The 21,745-nt window shown below is 54.7% G+C and overlaps 1 protein-coding gene across 1 annotated transcript in view; it reads left to right on the forward strand.

Annotated features, from left to right (window-relative positions):
- Nucleotides 1-21,745, forward strand: part of NINL (ninein like) — a 155,021-nt gene that overhangs the window by 106,817 nt on the left and 26,459 nt on the right. Inside the window, exons 11-17 of the mRNA XM_062203768.1 lie at nt 2,860-3,034; nt 4,247-4,357; nt 4,785-4,865; nt 11,076-11,208; nt 13,439-13,545; nt 14,367-14,674; nt 18,579-19,676. Coding sequence (XP_062059752.1) covers nt 2,860-3,034; nt 4,247-4,357; nt 4,785-4,865; nt 11,076-11,208; nt 13,439-13,545; nt 14,367-14,674; nt 18,579-19,676 — 2,013 coding nt within the window. The remainder of the gene's footprint in view (nt 1-2,859; nt 3,035-4,246; nt 4,358-4,784; nt 4,866-11,075; nt 11,209-13,438; nt 13,546-14,366; nt 14,675-18,578; nt 19,677-21,745) is intronic.

Genomic DNA, 21,745 nt, shown 5'->3' on the forward strand with positions numbered 1-21,745 from the left:
GCTATGGCTGTGTGGGTGTGTGTGAGGTGAGTGTGAGCTAGGGCTGTATGAGTGTGTGTGTGGTGAGTATGTATGAGCTATGGCTGTGTGGGTGTGTGTGAGGTGAGTGTGTGAGCTGGGGGTGTGTGGGTGTTTGTGAAGTTAGTGTGTGTGAGCTGGGGGTGTGTGAGTGAGCACAAGTGTTCACTTGGTTCCAGTAGCTGTTGAACTGAAGGTTAGTGGTCATTTTCTAGGCAGCTAAACCATAAATGTCCTTCCAGCAAGCCTTCTAAAGTGTTTTCTGTGAAACCCAAGATAGGCCATAGGAATGGCCCCAGTGGTAGGGGTGCCTGGATGGGTGAGTCCCGCCCAGTTCTGAGGTGGGGGCCCTTCCCTCGGGACCCACTGGGCCTCCCCTGCTCAGCATGGGGTATGTGATTCCATCCCCAAGGTGCTCGGTTAAGCAGCAACTCCTGCACTACAGCTCTTGTGGGCGGCTGCCCATCCGTTGGCAGATCCTCTGCAGCGCCTGCCTCCAAGCTTTCTCCCCTGGTGCTGTTGTCTGGGCAGGCTTCTCAAGGTGGGGTCGGGAAATCCGCTCCCCTTTGTCCCCTGCTCTCAGAACTGGGTGTGAGGCCTCTCCGGGTTTCTATAGAGTGAAACTGTTGCTCAAAATTCGGAGCAGAGACAATCTCGAGAGGCCGACAGTGCAGGCCACTGCTGGGAGCTCACTCCCTGTCTGATGTCCCTCAGTTCCCCTGATGCCGCTTTGAACAGCGCGTCCTCGTCAGCCTGCATGTCGGGATCCCAGCCGCTTGGGCACAGGGTCAGTTCTTGCTGCTCCTGCCATCCAGTGGCTGCCTCTTCCAGACCCCCTGGGGACGCCAGGGTGGGAGAGGCCTCTCTGGTTTCCTCTCCAGCCTTCGGTTAGTGAAGTTCAGGGGAAAAGACTCCCCTTTTTAAACACTCGTGTTCAGAAGCTGAAAGCAAGTTGATTCCAGGCGATCCATTTGGGCAGCTGAGAGTTGATTGCCTCGGTCAGGGAGGGCAGGGCTCGATCCTCCCGTTGTCTGGCAGAGGATCCTGAACCCCCAGGCGGCACCTCTGTCCTCACATCAGGCAGAGGACACTGGAGGGGAGGTGCAGGCCCTCAGGGTGCCATGGGCCTCACGCACATGTTTGGGTCTTGTCTCATAAGCAGTGAAGAATCGGCAATTTTCTAGAAATTACTCTTATGATTGCCTTAGTTTTTGTTTGTTTTTTTTTTTTTAAAGACTTATTTATTTGAAAGTCAGTTAGAGAGAGAGAGAGCAAGTTTCGATCTGCTGTTTTACTTCCCAAATGGCTGCAATGGCCAGGGCTGGGCCAGGCTGAAGCCAGATGCCAAGAACTTCGTCCAGGTCTCCCCCATGGGTGGCAGGGGCACAAGCACTTGGGCCATCCTCCACTGCTTTTCCCAGGTGCATTAACAGGGAGCAGGATCAGAAGTGGAGCAGCCAGGACTTGAACCAGTGCCCATATGGGATGCCAACATCACAGGCAGTGGCTTAACCCAGTATACCACAATGCCAGCCCCTTATGTTTTTCTTATTACAAATATCATGAGTTACATTTACTATAGAAGACAGGAAATATAAGTAAAAGGAAAAATAAAACCAGAAATTTCATGTTCCAGAGGGTATCACTCAGCCTGTTTTTAATATACCCTTTCTTCCTTTTTCTTTGTACATAATTACTTGCAAAGTATGTTATACATATGGTTTCCACCTTTAGATGGTTGACTCAATTTTTTGACTTTATGGTGGTACGAAATCATAGCCATACAAGCATTCTGTCCTTTGCTTTCAATGATTAATTACATGAGCTCCTCAACACTGTATTTTAAAATAGGCATTGTGTTAGGTGGTTTTGCCCAGCGGCAGGCTGGTGTGAGTGTTCTGAGCAAGTGTGAGGTGGCTAAGCCAGGCTGTTGGGAAGGTTGGGTGTGTTGAATGTGTTTTCCATTTAACTACATTCACAACTTAAAATGAGTTAATTGGGGTGTAACTGTACTCACGGGTCGAGGAACATCTGTATGTCCTCTCCTGCTGGCTGCTGCCGAGTATCTCATCGTGGGTCTGCCATAGTTTAATCATTTCCCTTTTGCATTTTTATAAAGTGACCCTCATATGTGTATGGTGTATTTAGTCAGATTTCTGGTAGTGTTTTTCCTAACTGACAGCTGCTCCTTCCCCCATATATTTCCCTCTGGGTTTTATTTCTTCAAGTTCTGAGCTGAGATTTAAAGTCCAGGCTCTACCAGCTGGAGGACCAGCCCAGGTCTTTCACCTAAATGCTGATGTGGTTGCAGTCAGCGTCACACTGTCTGGAATGTTAGGTAACCTGGGCTTGGGAAGTCCTGGAAGTAGCTGGTTCCCTGATAAGACTTGACATTGTTTTTTCTGCTGATGGAAATAATTATTACAAAAGAGGAAATCAGCATCCAAGGGGGAAAAAAGTTCCTGCCTCTTGTGTGATTGCTTTGTGAATTTGCTCTGCCTGTTTCCTGGGGAGGGAGGCTGACTTATGCATTGGGCATCAAAGGGCCTGATCAGAGGACTGTGCATACGTGACAGCAGGAGAGGCACTCAGTAGCTCACCCACAGGCTTCAAGCCAGCCACTGGTGTTCACTGTCTGATGTACCAGCTCCCCTGTCTGAGGGTCACCTCCATCAGCTCGTGAGGGAGGAGTATCCACTGCCAGCCTGCGCCCCTCCCCCAGCATAGGCAGCTCACTTGCAGATGGTTGACTAAGTGGTGAGGGCAAGGGGAGGCAGGGGCCAGTGTGGGCCCCAGGGACAGCCAGGGAGCCCCAGCCGTGATCTGTGTGATGTGTTGCAGGCACCTGGAGCAGGGGTACCTGGGAAGGCTGAGCCTCCTGCGGTCAGAGGTGGAGATGGAGCGTGAGCTGGTCTGGGAGCAGGCCCGAAGGCAGAAGGCTGCGCTGGAGCAGGATGTGGACCGCCTGCAGGCGGAGGAAGCCAGCCTGCGCCAGAAGCTGAGCCTGGCCCTGAAGGTAGGTGGGGGAGCCCGAGCAGCCTTCCTCCCATGCCCACGTTGTCCAGGTGAAGCATCCAAGCATTTGCCTGTCTGTGGGAGGGAAACGCCTGGGATTCCACACTGAGGAACGTTTGCTGCAGGAGGGTCCTGGCCAAGGCAGACGGTCTGGCTGTGTAAGGAGCTGTGAGGCCCTGCCCTCTGCCTCTTGCTTTCACGTGCTTCCTCGCGCTTTCTCTCTCTCTCTCTCTCATTAACAATTTATTTATTTGAAAGATAGAGTGACAGAGAGAGGGGAATCTCCCATCCCAGATACCTACAACTGCTGGGGCTGGGCCAGGCTGAAGCCAGGAAACAGGAACTCCAGCTGAGTCTCCCAAGGGGGTGGCAGGGATCCAAGTACTTGAGCCATCATCTGCTGCCTCCCAGGGTGCATTAACAGGAAGTTGGAGCAGAAGCAGAGGCGGGACTTAATCCCAGGCTCTCTGATGAGGGATGCAGGCGTCCCAAGTTGCATCTTAACCTGCTGTGTCACAACGCTCATCCCTTGTTCCTGAGTCACGTGGGTCTGGGTCCTTAGGATGGGCAACCACAGCCACACAGCTGCACTTGCAGAGACCAGGAGCACCTATGAGGTCGCCCACTGGAGCCTTGAGTTTGTGGCTTGGAGCCACAAACATGGTTTTGTGGGCTCTCGTGTTCCATGCCCTGCACTCACCCTGCCCTTGAGCCTGTTGAGTTGTCTGGGCTGCGAGGATGACTGAGAGGAGGCGGGCACATGAGTACCCATCTGTATTCCCCATCCATCTGTATTCCTATCCCTGCTCTGCTCATTTCCTGTTCCAGAGCCCTCCAGCCTCTGTCCACATGTGTCCTGCCTCCTTGGAGTCTCTGCCTCCAGGGAGAAGGTGCAGGTGCACATGGAGCTGCCCCATGCACCTGGCCTTCGGTGCAGCTGTGCCTCTTGACCCTGCTGGGCCCAAGTCCTGGGGTCTGTACATGCTGCCTTCTCCTGGTGGACTTCTGAGCTGTGTCAGTGCAATCTCAAATCCCTTGGAACCTCTCTGAGCCTGGGGGCTAGAGGAGCTGAGAGAAAAGGCCAGTAGGAAGCATCAGCAGTGTAGGACTGCCCTCTAGGGTCTCTCTCCTGAGTGGGCATAAGCCGCCTGCTGCGGGGAACACGCCTGCAGGTGACACTGGGTCCTGCCGCCCGCTGGCCTGTGTCTTACAGGAGAACAGTCGATTACAGAAGGAGATTATGGAAGTGGTGGCGAAGCTTTCGGATTCCGAGAAGGTGGCCCTGAAGCTGCAGAGCGACCTGGAGCTGGTGCTGAGGGAAAAGGTAGGTCCTCTCGCAGGTTTGCAGTCTCTAGGGAGAGGCTGTGGGGGTGGCCGAAGAGCGGCTGGTGTTGAGAGAGGGCGCACAGGTGCCCGAGGGTTTTTCTGCTAGCACTCTCAGGACTACAGGGAAAAGGGGGCCTGATGATGTTGCTCAGGTGTGCTGTCCTACTTGACCATGCAGGTGCCACCAGGGGCAGAGGTGCGGGCAGAGTTTAGCACGCCCATGGCTCTGAGATGCTCCACCAGACCGTGCTAGAGAAGGAGGGGAGGAGGGGCTCCCTGGGGTAGGAGGCTGAGGAGGGACCCAGAGGTTGTACCTGGAGATGCAGAGCCCTGTGGGATGAAGCCAGCTGCATCCTCAGGGCCTGGGGCCAGAGGAGCAGCTCCACCAGTCTCATGGCCTGTCCCTCTGTCCTTCTGTCCATCAGCTGGAGCCGCAGGGCACAGAGCTGCTGGCCCAGGAGGAGCGCTTCGCAGCAGTCCTGAAGGAGTATGAGCTCAAGTGTCGGGTACGTGGCCCACAGAGCGCCCCGGAGTGGCCCCTGTGTCCCTCAGCGTCTCTGGATGGGGACCCAAACTTTTGTTGTTCTTAAAGATGTATTTATTTATTTATTTATTTGAAAGGCAGAGTTACAGAGAGGCAGAGGGGGAGAGACAGAAAGTCTTCTATATGCTGGTTCACTCCCCAGATGGCCACAATGGCTGGAGTTGGTTCAGTCCAAAGCCAGGAGCCAAGAGCTTCTTCCAGGTCTCCCCCATGGGTGCAGGGGCCCAAGGACTTGGGCCATCTTCTACTGCTTTCCCAGGCCACAGTAGAGAGCTGGATTGGAAGTGGAGCAGCTGGAACTTGAACCAGTGCCCATATGGGATGCAGGCACTATAGATGGCAGCTTTACCTGCTACGCCAGGCCCTGGAACCCTCGTTTTTGTCATTGGTGCAGAGCCCCCTCATGCATCCCAGTTCCCCCAGCCTGCCCTGCAGCAGGAGTAGAATGGGTCCCCTGAAACTGGGCCAGCCTTGCGTGTTATCAGGGTCTGGCCTGTGTGACCAGATGCAGGCTTTGTCCCTCTCTTGCCCAGGGTGGGCTGATCCTTGGTCTCAGCATTCGGCAGTCTGCTGAGGGATGGCAGGAGGGGGTCTTCTCCAGGCCAAACCTCTGGTACAAGGCTGAGACTGAACCTGGGCCTGCAGAGGCGTTGCTGAAATTTCAGTAATGCAAAAAGGAACAAAGCAGAGTGGAGCCAGGTGGATCACGAACAGCACAGAGAAATTCTTTCATTTATACTTCATCACACGCATCCATATTAGCTCCTGGTTAGGGTTCGATTCATGAAAAACTTACAAACTTCTGAACGCCCACCCTTGGCCCACCTGCCCCTCAAGTCCTTGGAATGAAGAAAGTTGTGTCCACACAAGTTACAGCAGTGGGAGCCAGAAACAGCCCCGTGTCCAGTGTGGGAATGGCAGAGTGCATTGTGACTGTTACTGAAAATAGCACCAAGGAGGACGAGTTTAGAAGCAAAATCCTACCCAGACTACGTTGTCCAGCGGATGAGGATGTGTAACACACGTCCTCACATTACAGCCCCTCAAAACCCTGTCCAAGCCCCATTGGCAGAAATGGGGAGGACACTCCGAGGGTGTCCATAGACTTGACTTTTCACTCCTTTATTTCTCCCACAAACTTGCTGTCACGTTAAACAATTAGAATAAAAGTGTGCAGACAGAGCACCGTGATTTATAACTCCCTGAAGAGGTCACGATCTGGAACTGAGCTGGTTTTACCAGATCTATAATGGCCAGTTCCCACATAGTGCGGCAGCACCCATCGCTGCTTGAGTTGTATGTCATTCTCCCCACGTGCACGTGGCCTGTGCGGCTTTGCTGCAAGTTGCCTCACTGGGGACGTTGCCATGCTTCTTGTGAAGTAGCACTCCCCAACATTCCGTAATTGGAAAGTTGGGCAGAAACTGTGGGGGAAATTGCTCTCCGCGAAGCTGATTCTTGCATTCACGGGATGTTTATGGCCAGACTAAGAGGTTCAACACTGTTGGGTTCTGAGGGTTTGCAGTCAGTTCGCTTCTGAGTAATTTCCCTGCTGGGTTCCTGCTGCGCGTCGCCCTGGCAGCACGGAGGGTCCAGGTTGAGCCCGGGCTGTTCTGAGTGGGCCCTGCCTCATGGCTTCCCCCCTGTGCTTTCCCTCTGATGGAAAAGCTGAGTCCCTCGGGATTCACATCATCCTGCCCTACATTGCCGGATTCTGCCTTTGAAGATTCTGTGTGTGGGCAGTCTAATCGCTTCTCTCTGAGGTTGACTGGTGGGGGTGGGGTTAGAGCTGTGGTGTGCATGGATCGTGCTGGCCAGCTCTCTGCCCAGGCTGTGGTCTCCCGCCCTGACTCAGACCCTGCAAATAGCCATCAATTAGAATGTTCTCTGAGTACCAGATTTTTCAACCCTTTCTTTAACATGATTCTTAAAGACCTGCTACTCGTTTCACTTCTGATTCTTGAAGTTTTATGTTTTGAAATGCCCAGCAGAGGTGTTTCCCAGTGCTAGCCTATTCATTTTGAAATTTCCTGTCTGCTGTTTGGATATTTTTGGCTGCTCCAAGGGAGCATTTTAAAAGCTTTTTATTTGAAAAGTAACCTCAGTCTAAAGTTGCAGACATGAATACAGTGCCTGCCTGCCCTTTGCACAGGCTCCCCTGTTCACATTTTACATCACTCACTTCACCGGTTTTGTGTTTGTGAGGACGCGAGTGTTTGGACGGTAGTATCCATAACCCATCTGGAGGTCAGGTGCAGGCACCAGACGCCTTGCCCCTGAGCTCACCCATGCATTCCCTGAAAGCAGGCCTCCTCTCGCCTCTGTCCAGTGCAAGGCAGGTGGCTGCTGCTACAGGTGCATGAGAGTTGATGAGTGTTCAATAATTTTTGCTAAGTGCTTCTTAAACCGTTAACAGTTTTAACTGAGCAATGACAGGAATATATGCACTACAGAAATTTGCAAATGCTACGGAGTAGGGGTTTTGTCCTTGGAGAGCCAGTTTCCCAACACCCTGTGGAACGAGACTGGTCTGTAACACACTCATTGGCTTGGTGTACTTGCACTGGTATAAGGCCCTGACCTGCTAGCTAAGCTTCAGTTTTCTTAGACAGCCAGTGCCCTCCTCTCAGGATTTTCTGGTGCTTTCTTTGGTTAAAGTAAGGCTCTGCATTCTCAGCTGGGCCCTGCATAGGTGATGTTGTGTGCATCTGTCCCTCACTGGTGATGTGAATTCTGATCACCTGGTTGAGGTATTGTCCTAATTTCCCCTCTGTGTAGATACTGTTTTTTCTCTCTTGCAACTAATGAACAAGCCACAAGAAGACACCTTAAGACCACACAGATTTTCTGCTCTTCTTCAAAATTTTCCCTGGATTTAGCATCCATGGATGTTTCTTGCCCGATTCAATCTGTAGCGTGATGGTTGCAAAGCCCCACGGGTAATTTTCCAACTGTCAATGCTGTTGACTGTGTACTGTAAGATAGAGAAGCCCCTCCTATCTGTCATCTGGCTATCATTGGTGTAGACTCCTGAATCCACATTTCCACGACCCCTCCCAGTGGTTTATAAGACTGTGCTTACTTATTCGGTGCAGGATCTGGCCGGTGAGACTGTCTCCCAGCCTGTGACTTGCCACCATCACTTCCTGTTGTTTTGCTTGGTTAAGTAGTTCCATGCTTTCTAGCCCAACAAGGTGCTCTGGGCTCATCTTAGACTCTGCCTGCAGTTGCCTTGGGACCTGCCATTTCTCTAAGGCGTGCTGGTCCTGTCCTGAGCATGAGGGAGTGGGCGCTCCACATGCTCACTTCCCCCCTCCCCCCAGTCGCTGCTTTCTCAGCTGAGGGCATCTCGGTGGTCTCCAGATTACAGACGATTTAAGCCCGAGCCATCCCCGTCGTGCACACCACGTGTGTCCAGGTCACCTCTCAGGGTTTCTTTGTGCTCTGTAACAGGGCTTCTGTTAGCAGGCAAACCGTGCCTCCCGTTGGTGCTGAATGCCCTTGTTGGTGAACCGTCATCTCAGCTTTTCCTCCTTCTTGCGACTGGTCAGTCTGTTTTCTTGGCGAGACGGCCCTTGCTGGAGGGGATTGTGGGATGTGAATGGGGTCCTCACAGGGCTCCTGTTGTGTTCTCACTGTGCTGCTTCAGTTGTGATGGAATCGTGTGTCCTCGGTCAGAAACTCTAAATTCGATGTTCTCTTTTGGAGCTCCACACCAGCCCCTGGCAGAAGCCTAACACTCCCCATCCTCTGGGCAGTTCTTTAACCACTTCTTGCTGTATTTGATCAGCCCGGTGTCTCCTTCCCGACACCTGCGAGAGCTGCTCCCTGGGCTGCTGTTGAAATCCCCATCCCACCCCTGGCGTCCTGAGCTTGCTTCTTCCCACCAAGAAAACAGAAAAGCCAGAGTGGGTTCAGAGTCCACAGCTCTTCAGTGCTGAGGGTGTGGCTGCTGAGCTTCTCACTAAAAGCCTCTCTTCCGGGCTGGGGCAGTGCAAGGGAGCTTCAGAAAGTTGGCGGAAAAAGCCTGTCATGAAGAAACTGTGCATGGATTGCAAGGTTTTCTGCGTGAGGGTAATTTTTTAATACTATTTTTTCATAAACGTTTTGAGGTACTCTTGTGTCCCACAGTCGTCTTCAGCATAGGTGACAGCAGGTACCCTGGCCTCCACCCTGCCAGCCACTCCTGGAGCTGGTGCCCTGAACAGCCCAGCCACCCCTATCAGTCATAAGTCACCACCTCCCTGGCAGTGCCTCCTTCTGGCAGCGCCGAGTTTGTGGGATTTCTGTGTGCTCTCAGAGTGTCCATTCTGAGCAACAGGAAGAACCATGCAGGGGCATGGCATTGGGTGTACATGTTGCCTCTGGATGGGCGCTGCCCAGTAGCAGTTCAACACAAGTCACACATATAACTTGGCGAAGTCTTCTAGTTAGCACATTGAGGCATATAAGAAAAAAATCAATAATTCTCATTTTAACAATATATTTATTTTACTCCAGCAATTTCAAAGTATTATTTTAGTGTATAATGTAAAAAAATTATTGGGAATTTTTAAAACATATTTATTTAAAAGTCAGAGTTAGAGAGAAATCTTCCATCCGCTGGTTCACTCCCCAAATGGCTGCAATGACCAGGACTGGACCAGGCCAGAGCCAGGAGCCAGGAGCTTCTTCCAGGTCTCCCATGTGGGTACGGAGGCTCAAGCACTTGGACCATTTTCTACTGCTTTCCCAGGCACATTAGCAGGGAGCTGAATGGGAAGTGAAGCAACCAGGACTAACCAGTACCCATATGCCCACAGTGCTGGCCCCAAGACATTTTTTGGAGTAAGTCTTTGAAATCCAGTGTACCTTTTGTGCACAGGACACATGTCAGGAACTCAGCAGGGCAGGGCCAGCTCCGTGGGCTGGTGGTCAGGCCAGTTAGCAACCAGCAGGAACCCGTGGCGTGGGCTGGCTCAGCAGCTCTGATGTCTCAGCATGCCCTTTTCCCTAGGGCGGTGGGGCTTCCTCAGTGGGGGCAGTGCATGTCTGCAGGGGGCTTGCTGCATGAGGTGTGTGCAGCCCTCCAAGTGCTGTATAGCCGTTCCTTCCCCTACACAGCCGGGCCTGCCCAGAGAGTCTCCTTCTCCGGGGGAAATGCAGTGATGCAGCCAGCAGCCCAGACACTGGCCCCCGGGAATAGTTTAGAAGACCAGTTGATTCAGCAAGAGCTGCCTGGACAGGCTGTAAGTGCACGGAAGTAGGGACACGCAGTAGGATTCCAGGACCAGGGAGGGAGCCTTGGTGGGGGTGCAGTGAGGGCAGGGGGCCCGTTCCCCTCCACGTGGTCTCCAGCCTCCCGCAGTGGGAGTGTGCCAGGAGAAGCCGGGTGGAAGCCGCGTCCTCATAAATCACGGGGCCCAGCTCCTGCTGTCCCGTGGCCTCAGTATGTGGCCTTTAGGTTGGCACAGTCACAAGCCCTGCCCAGCCAGGGCCCAGAGTGGGATCGCAGGTGCACAGGCAGGAGCAACCATGTTGTCGTGTTTCTCAAAAAGCTCAGGACTCTGGGGAGCTGCAGGGGAAAGTGGGCTAGAAAATGTCCCCTTACTATCCCTGTAAGAAGCCGATGACCACTTGGGCTTGTTCCAGGATGTTGCAACCATGTGAACCGAGCTATGGTAGCTGCAGCTGCAGGCATGGGGCCCTGATCCTCTTGTGTTCTCACCGCACCCCAGCACCTGCCCACCAACCTGCACCTGCCCTTTCTGACTTGCTCATCTCCACTCTGTGGCATTGGGCCTGGAGCACGCGGCGTCTTCCATGGCAGGGAACCCCTACAGAGTCTTTGCACGCTCAGCAGCAGCTGAGGGAAGGATCGGGGCATGCAGCCTCACTCATGCCATGACACCCTTTGGTTTCATTTGCTGACGAGTCTCTGTGTTTTCTACATCTCTCCTTAGTATCCACTGCATTTTTGTTTTCTTTTTAGCCTATCCCGTGTATCTAGTGATGGGAAGTGATGCAGGGCATGGGGAAATCGACCAGGTAGTCAGGGACTTCAAATCCAGACTGAGTAGCTGCTCACCTCGCAGTGCACTTTGCCCGCAGCGGGTGCCCCCTGGAGAGAGGGCTTGTTCTGGGCTCACCCTGGGCCTCAGCAGTTGGAGAAAGTATCTGGCTCCCCCCACAGGACCTGCAGGACCGCAATGATGAGCTGCAAGCTGAACTGGAGGGCCTGCGGGCACGGCTGCCCGAGAGTCGGCACAGCCCCAGCAGGGGCCCAAGTGGGCACAGAAGGCGGCTCCCCGGACGCGGCCCAGCAGGTACCAGCCTGGTCCTGGGAGGGGGTGGAGTGTGGGGCTCCATAGGGTGTGCCCTAAAGCCCGACGTGCACATAGCAGCCTGGAGCCCAGAGGCGGCTGATGGAGGGCCTTCCTGTTAGGGTAGAGGTGATAGAGGCTGTGCTGACCTTATCATGACCTTGGGGGAGGCACATCCATGCTGCCGGGATGTTTCCAAGGTCAGCAGCTGAAGCCCGCACAGGGGTGGTCGCCTGGAGAACCAGGAGGGAGGGGAGCCAAGGGCGGGCCCTGGGCATGCCCCATAAGCTGAGCAGACAGGCCTGCCTGTCTGCACATAGAGACCAGGTGTCAGCCTCGCACGCCCTTACTCATGGGGTTGGGACCAGCTCCAGGCACCCAGAGGCCACAGGTCAGTGCTGGAAGTGCTCTCGGCTCCTTCTAGAGACTAGAACAGGTTCCTAGTGCCACAGCTGAACTGCGTGTGGCCCTTGCTGGGGACCAGCGTGCTGGCCACTGCCCCTCTAGGCACAGGGCTATGCTGGGGGTCGCATGGCCTCTGCTTACTCCCCCTGCCACATACGGGGTCTGTGGCTCTGTGCCCACTGCTGCAGGTAGCACCCACAGGGACCCAGCGGCCCCGACATCTCCCTTCCATCACAAGTCATGGAAAGCCCAGCCCCCCGGAGAACTTGGTGCTCCCACCTATAACCCTGAGATCACTTGGACTTCCTGTGTTGTCTTCAAACTATTTACTTAGTAAAACAGAAAAACAGAAAGTCCTGTGTACCCCCCATAGAGCCAACACAGGCATCTCCGAGAAGAAGCCAGAAGGGGCTTCTGTACAGGTCTCCAACTTCTGGGACCTTTAAGGCAGCCCCTCACCTGCTTGCTCCTTTGCTGGAATCAGAGGGCTCCTAAGACCTGCAGCCTCCTTGCTGTGAGACTTAGTGGGAGCATCGGGAAGGAACCAGATGTTGTCCTGGTCGCATCCCAGGCCAGGGAAGCCAGAAGATGTTGGGGTACAACCAGCCTATGGGGTCATTTTCAAATCCCCACAGGGGTGTGCTGTGCACCCAGGCCTGCAGCCCAGCCACAGGAAGGAGCGGGGTTAGGGGAAGTGTAGCCTTGGGGAGCCTGAGCTACTGCAGGGTGTGCAGACCTGGTCAGGAACCACCAGCCAGACCCTGTGGAGAAGACACCAGTTGTTGGGAGGGCAGCCCTGGGCCTGTGTCATCACTGACAGCCAAAGCCATCTTCCGGCAGGAACTTTCCTCTCTCCATCTGAGCACAGAGGTCAAGATTGGGCCCCAAGAAGAGGGGGGGAGGTGGTCTGTCTGCTACCAGAAGGGGAAAGTTGGGGTGGACTGGGCTGGTAGGCACCCAGCTGGGTGCTCAGCTCACCTGGCCCATTTGCACAGACCAAGTGGCAGCCTCTGGTTGCCAGGGTGATGAGATGCTTTCTTTACTGATCTCTTGGCCCCAACATCCTTTGAGTCTGTCACTTTTCTTCATGGGAGGTAGCCTGAGAAGTGGAGGAAGAGAGGGAAAACTTTTCCTCTTTCCCGGCCCCAGAGCGGTGCGGTTGGAACCTCACAGTGGCTCCCCCCAGCACACACACCTTGGTACTGCCTGCACCTAGGGCAGGCCAGGCCGTGCAGTGGGCCTGGGAACCTCATTTCAGTGACCAGTGCCCGGTGGCTCACACCTCTTTCCCGTCAGTTGCCAGAGACTTCTGGACCCTGCATCATTTGTACGATGTAATAATAAGTAACGTAGGGGCAGTCAATGGCTGAGCCCTGCGCATGCGTGCGTGGCCATCTGCCTGGGCACCGAGACCTCATCCTAAAGCTGTGCACTGCCCAGAGGTCTGTGTGCCCCTGCCTTCCCACTGCCTCTGTTCCCCTGGCGTCATCATCAGCAGGCGGAATTTACGGTGTGGTAAATGCACTGCATTGCAGCCAACTCTTCAGGAGTGAGAGACCTCGAATCTTGCAGGAAGCGGCCTTGTATCTGAGTGCTCTGTGTTCTGGCAAAGACTTGAAAGCTGACTTCTAGGAAACACGGTGTAACCCCCACGGCCCACACAGCTCTCATCACGCAGGTGGTGCACGTGGGAGGCTATGATCTGTCTGGCGGGGAGAGGAAAGCCAGGGTGGGACCTGATGCCATTCCATGTCACTCTGGAGGGCTGGGAAGGGACCCTGGGGCACCCCGAGCGTGACATAGGACAGAAGTGTGCTTCTGCCCGCAGGCATTCTGTTTGTGGGGGAGTCCACTCCGGTGAGTATCGAAACAGAGATCATGTTGGAGCAGGTGAAGGAGCACTACCAAGACCTCCGGGTCCAGCTGGAGACTAAGGTGAGGGGTGAGGGCCCCGCGGGCTGCACAGCAGGTGGCTCTGCCCCGCCGTGCGTGCATTGCCACTCCTGTCTGCCCCACACTGAGCCCACCAGGGATGGGAGTTTTGGACATCTGCCCCCAGCCTTCTCCAGGAGGCAGGACACACAATGGCTGATGATGGGGTGGGGGTGGCGCTGTCCCCTGAGTGGCTCACGGGCACACACTCAGGGTGGCTGCAGGCTAGTGGGCAGCACTCTCTGCTCATCTGCTGTGTGGAGCCATCACTACCAGCTTTGCTCTGAGCCAGAGTGACCTGGCATTTGCTCTCTGTGGGAACTCCATGGCTTCATGGTCAGGGCCAGCCTATCTCCTGCTCTGTTTGTAGACTATGGCGGGTGGCAAGGGACAGTGTCCACGATTTGTCGTGTGTCCAGTTCCTCAGTCTGAGTGGATTGAGGTGGGGCCTCGTGTGCCCTGGACTCCCTGGGCGGATGAGCCAGAAGCTCCTGGCATCACCTTGCCTGCCTGTACCCACATAGTCTCCCTTCTGCTGGGGACTGCAGGGTGCTCAGAGCTGCCCCCAGGTCTGTCAGTAGTTGTCACACTCTCTGCCTTCCTGTCTGCATCTGCTGGACATACATCAGGGGAGGTGACATGATGTTGCGACTGTACTGGGCCACCAGGGCATGTCACCATGGCGCACTGCACCACTCCCTCTGTGGACCCTGGCTCCTGGTTCTTTGGTTGTCATGTCTGCCAGCTTTGCATTTTGTTTTTGTATTGTTAGCTAGGTCGTTTTTAGGGCCTCCTGCTCACATTGCTCATGGTTCTCTTTTTAGGTCAGCTACTATGAGAGGGAAGTGGAGGCCATGAAAAGGAACTTCGAGAAGGAGAGGAAGGAGGTGGAGCTGGCGCACCAGCTCGAGGTCAGCGCGCTGGAGGAGCAGAGAGCAGACCTGGAGGCACTGCAGGCCAAGGCGCAGGAGGTCATCCAGGGCCTGCAGGAGCAGCTGCGGGATGCAGCCCGCACCCCCGAGCCAGCGCAGGCGGGGCTGGCACAGTGCTGCGCCCAGGCGCTCTCCGGCCTGGCCCTGCGGCTGGAGGAGGAGCTCCGGCTGCGGCACCAGGACCAGCTGCAGCAGATAAGGTCTGCTCGCTTTCGTAACCACGTCCGGGCTTCTTGCCAAGAACCAAAATCTGAAGTTGGTTTGGGGTAAACTTCTCCAGATTGGAGCACCCACTTGACTGGGTGGTTTCTGGCTGGGCAGATGGATGAGTGCTCCAAGAACAGGTCATCGGATAAGGATTTCTACTTTAAATTTAAAATAAGTATTAAATACAGCATAGGCCATGAAGCAGTTTGCATCTAGAATTTTTTTAAATATTTATTTATTATTTGAAAGTCAGAGTTACACAGAGAGAGAAGGAGAGGCAGAGAGAGAGAGAAATCCTCCATCTGCTGGTTCCCTCCACAACTGGCTATAACTGCTGGAGCTGCGCCAATCCGAAGCCAGGAGCCAGGAGCTTCCTCCAGGTCTTCCCACGTGGGTGCAGGGGTCTAAGGACTTGGGCCATCTTCTACTGCTTTTCCAGTCCATAACAGAGAGCTGGATCAGAAGTGGAGCAGCTGGGTCTCGAACCGGCGCCCATATGGGATGCCAGCACTGCAAAGCAGCGGCTTTACCCACTATGCCACAGTGCCGGCTCCTAGAACTTTTTTTTTAAAAGGTTTGTTTGTTTGTTTGTTTGTTTGAAAGAGAGAGGGAGAGACAGAGAGCTTCATCTGCTGGTTCATTCTCCAGATGGCCACAACAACTAGAACTGGACCTGGCCAGAGCCAGGAGCTTCTTCCTGGTATCCTATGTGGGTGTGGGGCCCAAGCCCTTGGGCCGTCTTCTGCTGCTTTCCCAGGCCATTAACAGGAAGCTGGATCAGAAGTGGAGCAGTTGGGACACAAACCAGCGCCCGTATGAGATGGCTGCATCACAGGCAGCAACTTAACCCTCTATGCCACAATGCCAGCCCCTAGAATTTTTTTAAAAAGATTTGTTTATTTATTTGAAATGCAGAGTTACAAAGAGAGAGGAAGAGACAGATATTCCATCCGCTGGTTCATTTCCCACATGGTCACAGCTGCTGGGCTGGACCAGGCTGAAACCAGAAGCCTGGAACTCCATGTGAGTCACCCACATGGGTACAAGGTGCAAGCACTTGGGGTTTCCAGATTTTTTTTTTTTTATTGACAGGCAGAGTGGATAGTGAGAGAGACAGAGAGAAAGGTCTTCCTTTGCCGTTGGTTCACCCTCCAATGGCCGCTGCGGCCAGCGCTTCATGCTGATCCGAAGCCAGGAGCCAGGTGCTTCTCCTGGTCTCCCATGTGGGTGCAGGGCCCAAGCACTTGGGCCATCCTCCACTGCCTTCCCGGGCCACAGCAGAGAGCTGGCCTGGAAGAGGGGCAACCGGGATAGAATCCGGAGCCCCAACCGGGACTAGAACCCGGTGTGCCGGCACCGCAAGGCGGAGGATTAGCCTGTTAAGCCACGGCGCCGGCCGGTTTCCAGAATTTTTGTCTAACTTCTGCCTCAGGCCGGCCTGGTAGCCAAAGGCAATATACTATCCATCATTTAATACCCCAGTCTTCCTGGATGTGATGGTGAGCACAGACAGATAGAAAGCCTTGTGCCCCAGACAAGGAGAGAGAAGTGAAGCTGAGTTAGTGAGATTATTGACAGGCTAAAGTGCCTGAGATGTGAGAGAAGAGTTGTTATTTTTTGGCTTTTGGTGTTGTTGTTGTTGTAAGATTAGTTTATTCATTTGAAATAGTTATATAGAGAGGGAGAGACAGAGAGAGCTTCCATGTGCTGGTTCACTCCCCAAATGGCCACAGTGATCTGAGCTGGGCCCATCAGGAGCCAGGAGCTTCTTCTGGGTCTCCCACATGGGTACAGCAGCCCAAGCACTTGGGCCATCCTCCACTGCTTTCCCAATCATATTAGCAAGGAGCTGGATCGGAAATGGAGCTGGAAAACCCAGGTGTAGTATTTTGTGTGTTGTGATGTCAGAGCCACAGAGAGCCCACACCTCATTGTGAGTCTCAGGCCTCTGGCTTAGTAGTCAGCACCTACTGATTGCAAACCTGGTGCTGCTTAGCCAGGACACGCAGCCCTGTGGAGAGCACTGGACCCAGTCTCAGAAGAGCATGGGCCCCTCCCACCACCTGGCCAGGCCACCCCAGCCTACCTGGGCCCACACTCAGCAGGCAGCTGTTGGCTCAAGCAGGCCCCTTGGGTTGGAGTCAGGCGGCTTAGCAGGAGGGCGAGCAGCCTTCGTGGGGAAATCACCCCCACCTCCCCTCCCTGCTAAGTGGGAGCTTGGGATGTAATGAGGATGAACCAGTTCTGCCCCTTCCCCACACTTCCCCTCCAGCAGAGCAGCCCAGGCCCTCACACTGTGGCTGGCCTGGCCCATACATAAAGGTGACTTTTAAGCCACATGTTTCTCCAGTTTTCTCTCTCTCTTTTTTTTTTTTTTTTTTTTTTGCCTGGCAGAGTTAGACAGTAAGAAAGAGACAGAGAGAACAGTCTTCCTTCCGTTGATTCATTCCCCTAATGGCCGCTAGGCCAGTGCTGCGCCGATCCAAAGCCAGGAGCCAGGTGCTTCCTCCTGGTCTCCCATGCGGGTGCAGGATCCAAGCACTTGGGCCATCCTCCACTGCCCTCCCGGGCCACAGCAGAGAGCTGGACTGGAAGAGGAGCAACTGAGACTAGTACCCAGTGCCCCAACTGGGACTAGAACCTGGGGTGCTGGCGCCGCAGGCGGAGGATTAGCCAAATGAGCCATGGCACCGGCCCAGTTTTCTCTTAAACCCCAAGGGCATGAGATAAGGTAGTGGACCAATACCCCCTGCATTCCCCCACCAGGCAGTAGAGGGACCAGCACTTTCAGGGTCCAGGCCTGTGTGTGCCTGGCTGCCCACCCACTCCCCACTAAGCCACCCTGGGGGCCCTGAGGCATTGGCTTCTCACTGCTGGGTTCTGCTGGGCTCACCATCACTACCCTGTATGGAGGTGGAGCCACGTGCAGCCCCATTTCACTTGCTCCCATGTGTACCCTGGCCAGAGTAGACAGCACCACGTGCCCCTGCAGGCCTGAAGCCCCCATCTAGCCCTGACCTTGCCTTCATGCAACTCGCCTGGGGTGGTCCAAGGCCCCAGGCCCAGCAGCGTAAGGGGTCTTCGAGGGCAGTTTCAACTGTGGGTGTTTCACTCATGTCATTGAAGCTTGGGACCAGCACTGTCTGAAAGCTCTGTGCAGTGACAGGCCTGTCCTGTATCTGCTGTGTCTGGTTGGCAGCCACTAGCCACCCACAGCTACCGAGCACTTGAAATATGGCCAGTGCAGCCGGGGAGGGATGGGGGAGCCAGACTTGAGCTCAGTGTAATTATAATCCCCTACCTTTGTGCAGTCACCTGTGCCAAGTAGCTTCCTAGGGTGGCTTGTATTTGTAGAATACCCCGGGAGACATATCCCCTACTGGACTCTAAGGAGGCTCCCAGGGTGTGGACTGAAGCTCTGGCAGATAAATGATGGGGATTAAAAAAAAAAAAATGGCAGGGGCCAGCGCTGTGGTACAGCAGGTTAAGCCGCTGCCTGCAGAGCCGGCATCCCATATGGGTGCCAGTTCGAGTCCTGGCTGCACCACATCCAATCCAGCTCTCTGCTATGGCCTGGGAAAGCAGTGGAAGATGGCCCAAGTCCTTGGACCCCTGCACCCACCTGGGAGACTCAGAAGAAGCTCCTGGCTCCTGGCTTCGGATCAGTGCAGCTCCGGCTGTTGTGGCCAATTGGGGAGTGAACTAGCGGATGGAAGACCTCTCTCTCTCCCTCTCCTTCTCTCTCTGTGTAACTCTGACTTTCAAATAAATAAATTAATTTTAAAAAAAAGCAGCCAGGAGAAAGGAGTTAGGGATTAGAACAAGGGTGGCCTTTTCCACCCCAAGGGGGACAAAGCTGACAGAGCCTGTGATGTGTGACTTGTTCTATTTCTGTAGGAAGGAGGCAGACTTGGAGCTGAGCCAGAAGCTGTCCTGGCTGGAGGCCCAGCACGCCACGCACTGTGAGAGCCTGGCCCTGCAGCACCAGCATGAGAGGGACCAGCTGCTGCAGGCGCACCTGCTGCAGGTGCACGAGCTGACGGCGCAGCTGGACCTGGAGAAGGAGCGGCGGGAAGGGAGGGAGAAGGAGATCCTCGTGCGCTGCCAAAAGCAGCAGCTGAAGCTGCAGGAGGCGATGAGTGAGGAGCAGGCTCAGATCTGCAAATCGTTTGCCCTCGAGAAGGAGAAGTTAGAGCTCACCTACAGGCAGCAAGTGCAAGGGCTTACCCAGGAGGTGGAGGCCCTGCAGGCTCTGCTGCAAGGTAGGCTGACGGTGGCAGGTGTGGAGCAGGAGGGTGCACACGGCCCTGCACCCCTGTGTCCAGGCATTGTGGAGCGGCCACCTGCTCAGTGGGAACCAGATGCTGGCAGAGAGACAGGGGAGCCGGTAGGAGATGGGCCTGGCCAATCTTACCATGTGGACGCTATGCAGAGTCCAGCTCCAGCCCCTGCCTCTCCCTCGGAGAGCATCAGCCTCAGAGAGAACCACGGGGAGTTGCCCAACACCGAGGAGGTGGCTTCTGTTCCCTCAGAGACGGAGTCACATGTGCAGCCATGTGGGACGGACAAGGGAGGTGACACAGATCCAGTGCCTCTCGACAGGGCGCCAGGGAGCGTGAGCTGGCCTGAAGCCCAGGAGCTGCCCTTGCTGGGAGCAGAGGCAGATGATTTGCCAGCTCCACCCCGGATGACGGAGCTGCGGCTGAACTCAGCCTCTCTGGAGGAGCCAGCCCCTGCAGGGAATCTGGGGCAGGCCAGGGGTGGTGGCAGTGCCCTGGACACTGAACCCCAGCCCTGCAAGGGGGCAGCCCGGAGGGAACCCTTGCTTTCCCATCCCGGGCTCCCGGATGGACAGCAGCAGCTTGCTGTCCTGGGGCAAACAGAGGACGAAACCGCGCTGGAGAGAGAGAGAAATGACATGAAAACCAAGCTTCTGCAGCTGGAAGACGTCGTCCGAGCTCTCGAGGCAGCAGCAGATTCCAGAGACCATGACAGGTTTGGTTTCTACCCACCCTTAAGCCACTAGCCTGTGTCTGTCCCCAGTGCCTGCTGTGTGAGTGCTTTCTCACTGGCAGGGCGACTCTGCAGCCCTGATGCCTGTGTGGGCAGCGTGAGCCCTGTCCCAGCCTCCCAGGTCCCTGGGTGCTCAGCCAGGGTACAGAGGGAGGCGGGCAGGCCTTTCTGGGGCAGCTCAGCAGGCTATCAGGTCCGAGGACAAGGACTGTGTTTGGAGCCCCCACGTTAACCTTGGGTGGCCTGGGAACCCTCCCCCTGCTGAGTTTGAGAAAGGTAAGGTTTAAAGGGGCCACAGCCCATGTCCCTCATATTCTTAGCATTGTCCTTGGCTGCAGTGGCCCAGCAAGTCTCTGCACTGGTCAGGGAGGAGGTTAACAGGGGCAGCAATCCTTGGAAAGGGCTCTGCTGCCTGGCTGTAGGCAGGCACCACTGGGTAGGCTGGGCGTGGGGAGGAGCTACCCAGGGCCCCTGGGGCTCAAGATACTGCTGTACCTGCAGCAAAGCCCTCAGGGGAAGCCTCCATCTGGGGAGGAAGCTGAAGAGGTCATCTCTTGGCCAGATGTTGAGAGGTGTTGAAGGAGTGTACAGGGCTCTGCAGCTGAGCCTCTGGCTCCCTTCCCACCAGGCTGGGCCCCTGCACTGGTGCTGGTGCTGGAAGGGCAAGGCTGTGTCCAGCACTGGCCAGCAGGCCCTTGGCCGTGATTCCCAGCTTGTCAGTTTTGCAGCCTCCTCTACACACTTGGCACCACCTCCCTGAGCCCCCTGCAGCTGCATGGCCCAGACCAGGCAGAGGTCAGCCTGGCAGGATCCTGAGGGCAATGGTGAGGATTTTGGCCTTGATGGTAGGAAAAAAAAGAAAGTCCAACAAGTGAGCGGTCAGGTATGGTCATGAAAGATTCCAGCCTTCTGGCTGGGAGATCACCGCAGTGCCCGAGTGCATCCAGAGTTACACAAAGAGAGAAGGAGAGGCAGAGAGAGAGAGGTCTTCCATCCAGTGGTTCACTCCCCAACTGGCTGCAATGGCCAGAGCTGCACTGACCTGAAGCCAGGAGCCAGGAGCTTCTTCCAGGTCTCCCACATGTGTGCAGGGGCCCAAGGACTTGGGCCATCCTCCACTGCTTTCCCAGGCCACAGCAGAGAGCTAGATCAGAAGTGGAGCAGCTGGGACTCTAACCGGCGCCCATATGGGATGCCGGTGCTGCAGGCAGCAGCTTTACCCACTACGCCACAGTGCCATTCCCTATAATGTCTTTTAAGCTAAAAGACTGTCCATCTTCTTGTTGGGAGACACTGAATTTTTTTTATCACAGTAAGATATGTAGAATATAAAATTGATCTTTGTAATTATTTTTAGATCAGATAAATCAGCAGTCGTAAGCATTCCAGTGTTGGGCAACCATCACCACTGTCTGCTTCCAAACCTGACTATCATCCTGAACAGAAACTCTACCCCTTAAGCGTTTACCAGCTTTTGCTGATATTTTGTTGAATGTGTCGGCATCGGCGTGCAGCAGGGAAGTTGGTTGGTGGTGGTGTTTCCTTGTGGTGTCCTTGGCTTTCATGGCAGGCTGATGCTGGCCTTGTGGAATAAGTTTGGAAGTGTTTGTTCCTCTTCAGTTTTTTGGAAGAGTTTTAAGAGAAATCAGTGTTAACTTTTTCTGTAAATATTTGGTATGCTGCACCAGCTGATGCTGCCTGACCCTGGCTTTCCTTCGTTGCCTGGTTCCTGGGCACTTAATGCATCCTAGTGGTGGGTCTGTTCAGCCTCTGTGTCCTTTGGGGTCAGTTTTAGGAGGTTGTTTCTGGGAGCCTGGACCCTGGTGTTTTTGAAGAACCAAGGCTGTTGTGCAGGACGGGCCTCGACTGCATGCCTGGCGTCGAGCATCAGGTGCAGTGGGATGTTTTCAGTTCATTTCCTGTTAGGAAAAGAGGTGCAGAACAGAGAGCAGGCAGAATGTGAATCTACAGCCAGACCGAATTTTTTCAGAGAAAATAAATTTGCTGAGGTAGGTGCACATTGACAACACGTGGCAAGAGGCTCCAACCTC

The sequence above is a fragment of the Lepus europaeus genome, chromosome 10 (genome assembly GCF_033115175.1).
Source record: "Lepus europaeus isolate LE1 chromosome 10, mLepTim1.pri, whole genome shotgun sequence".
Lineage (NCBI taxonomy): Eukaryota > Metazoa > Chordata > Mammalia > Lagomorpha > Leporidae > Lepus > Lepus europaeus.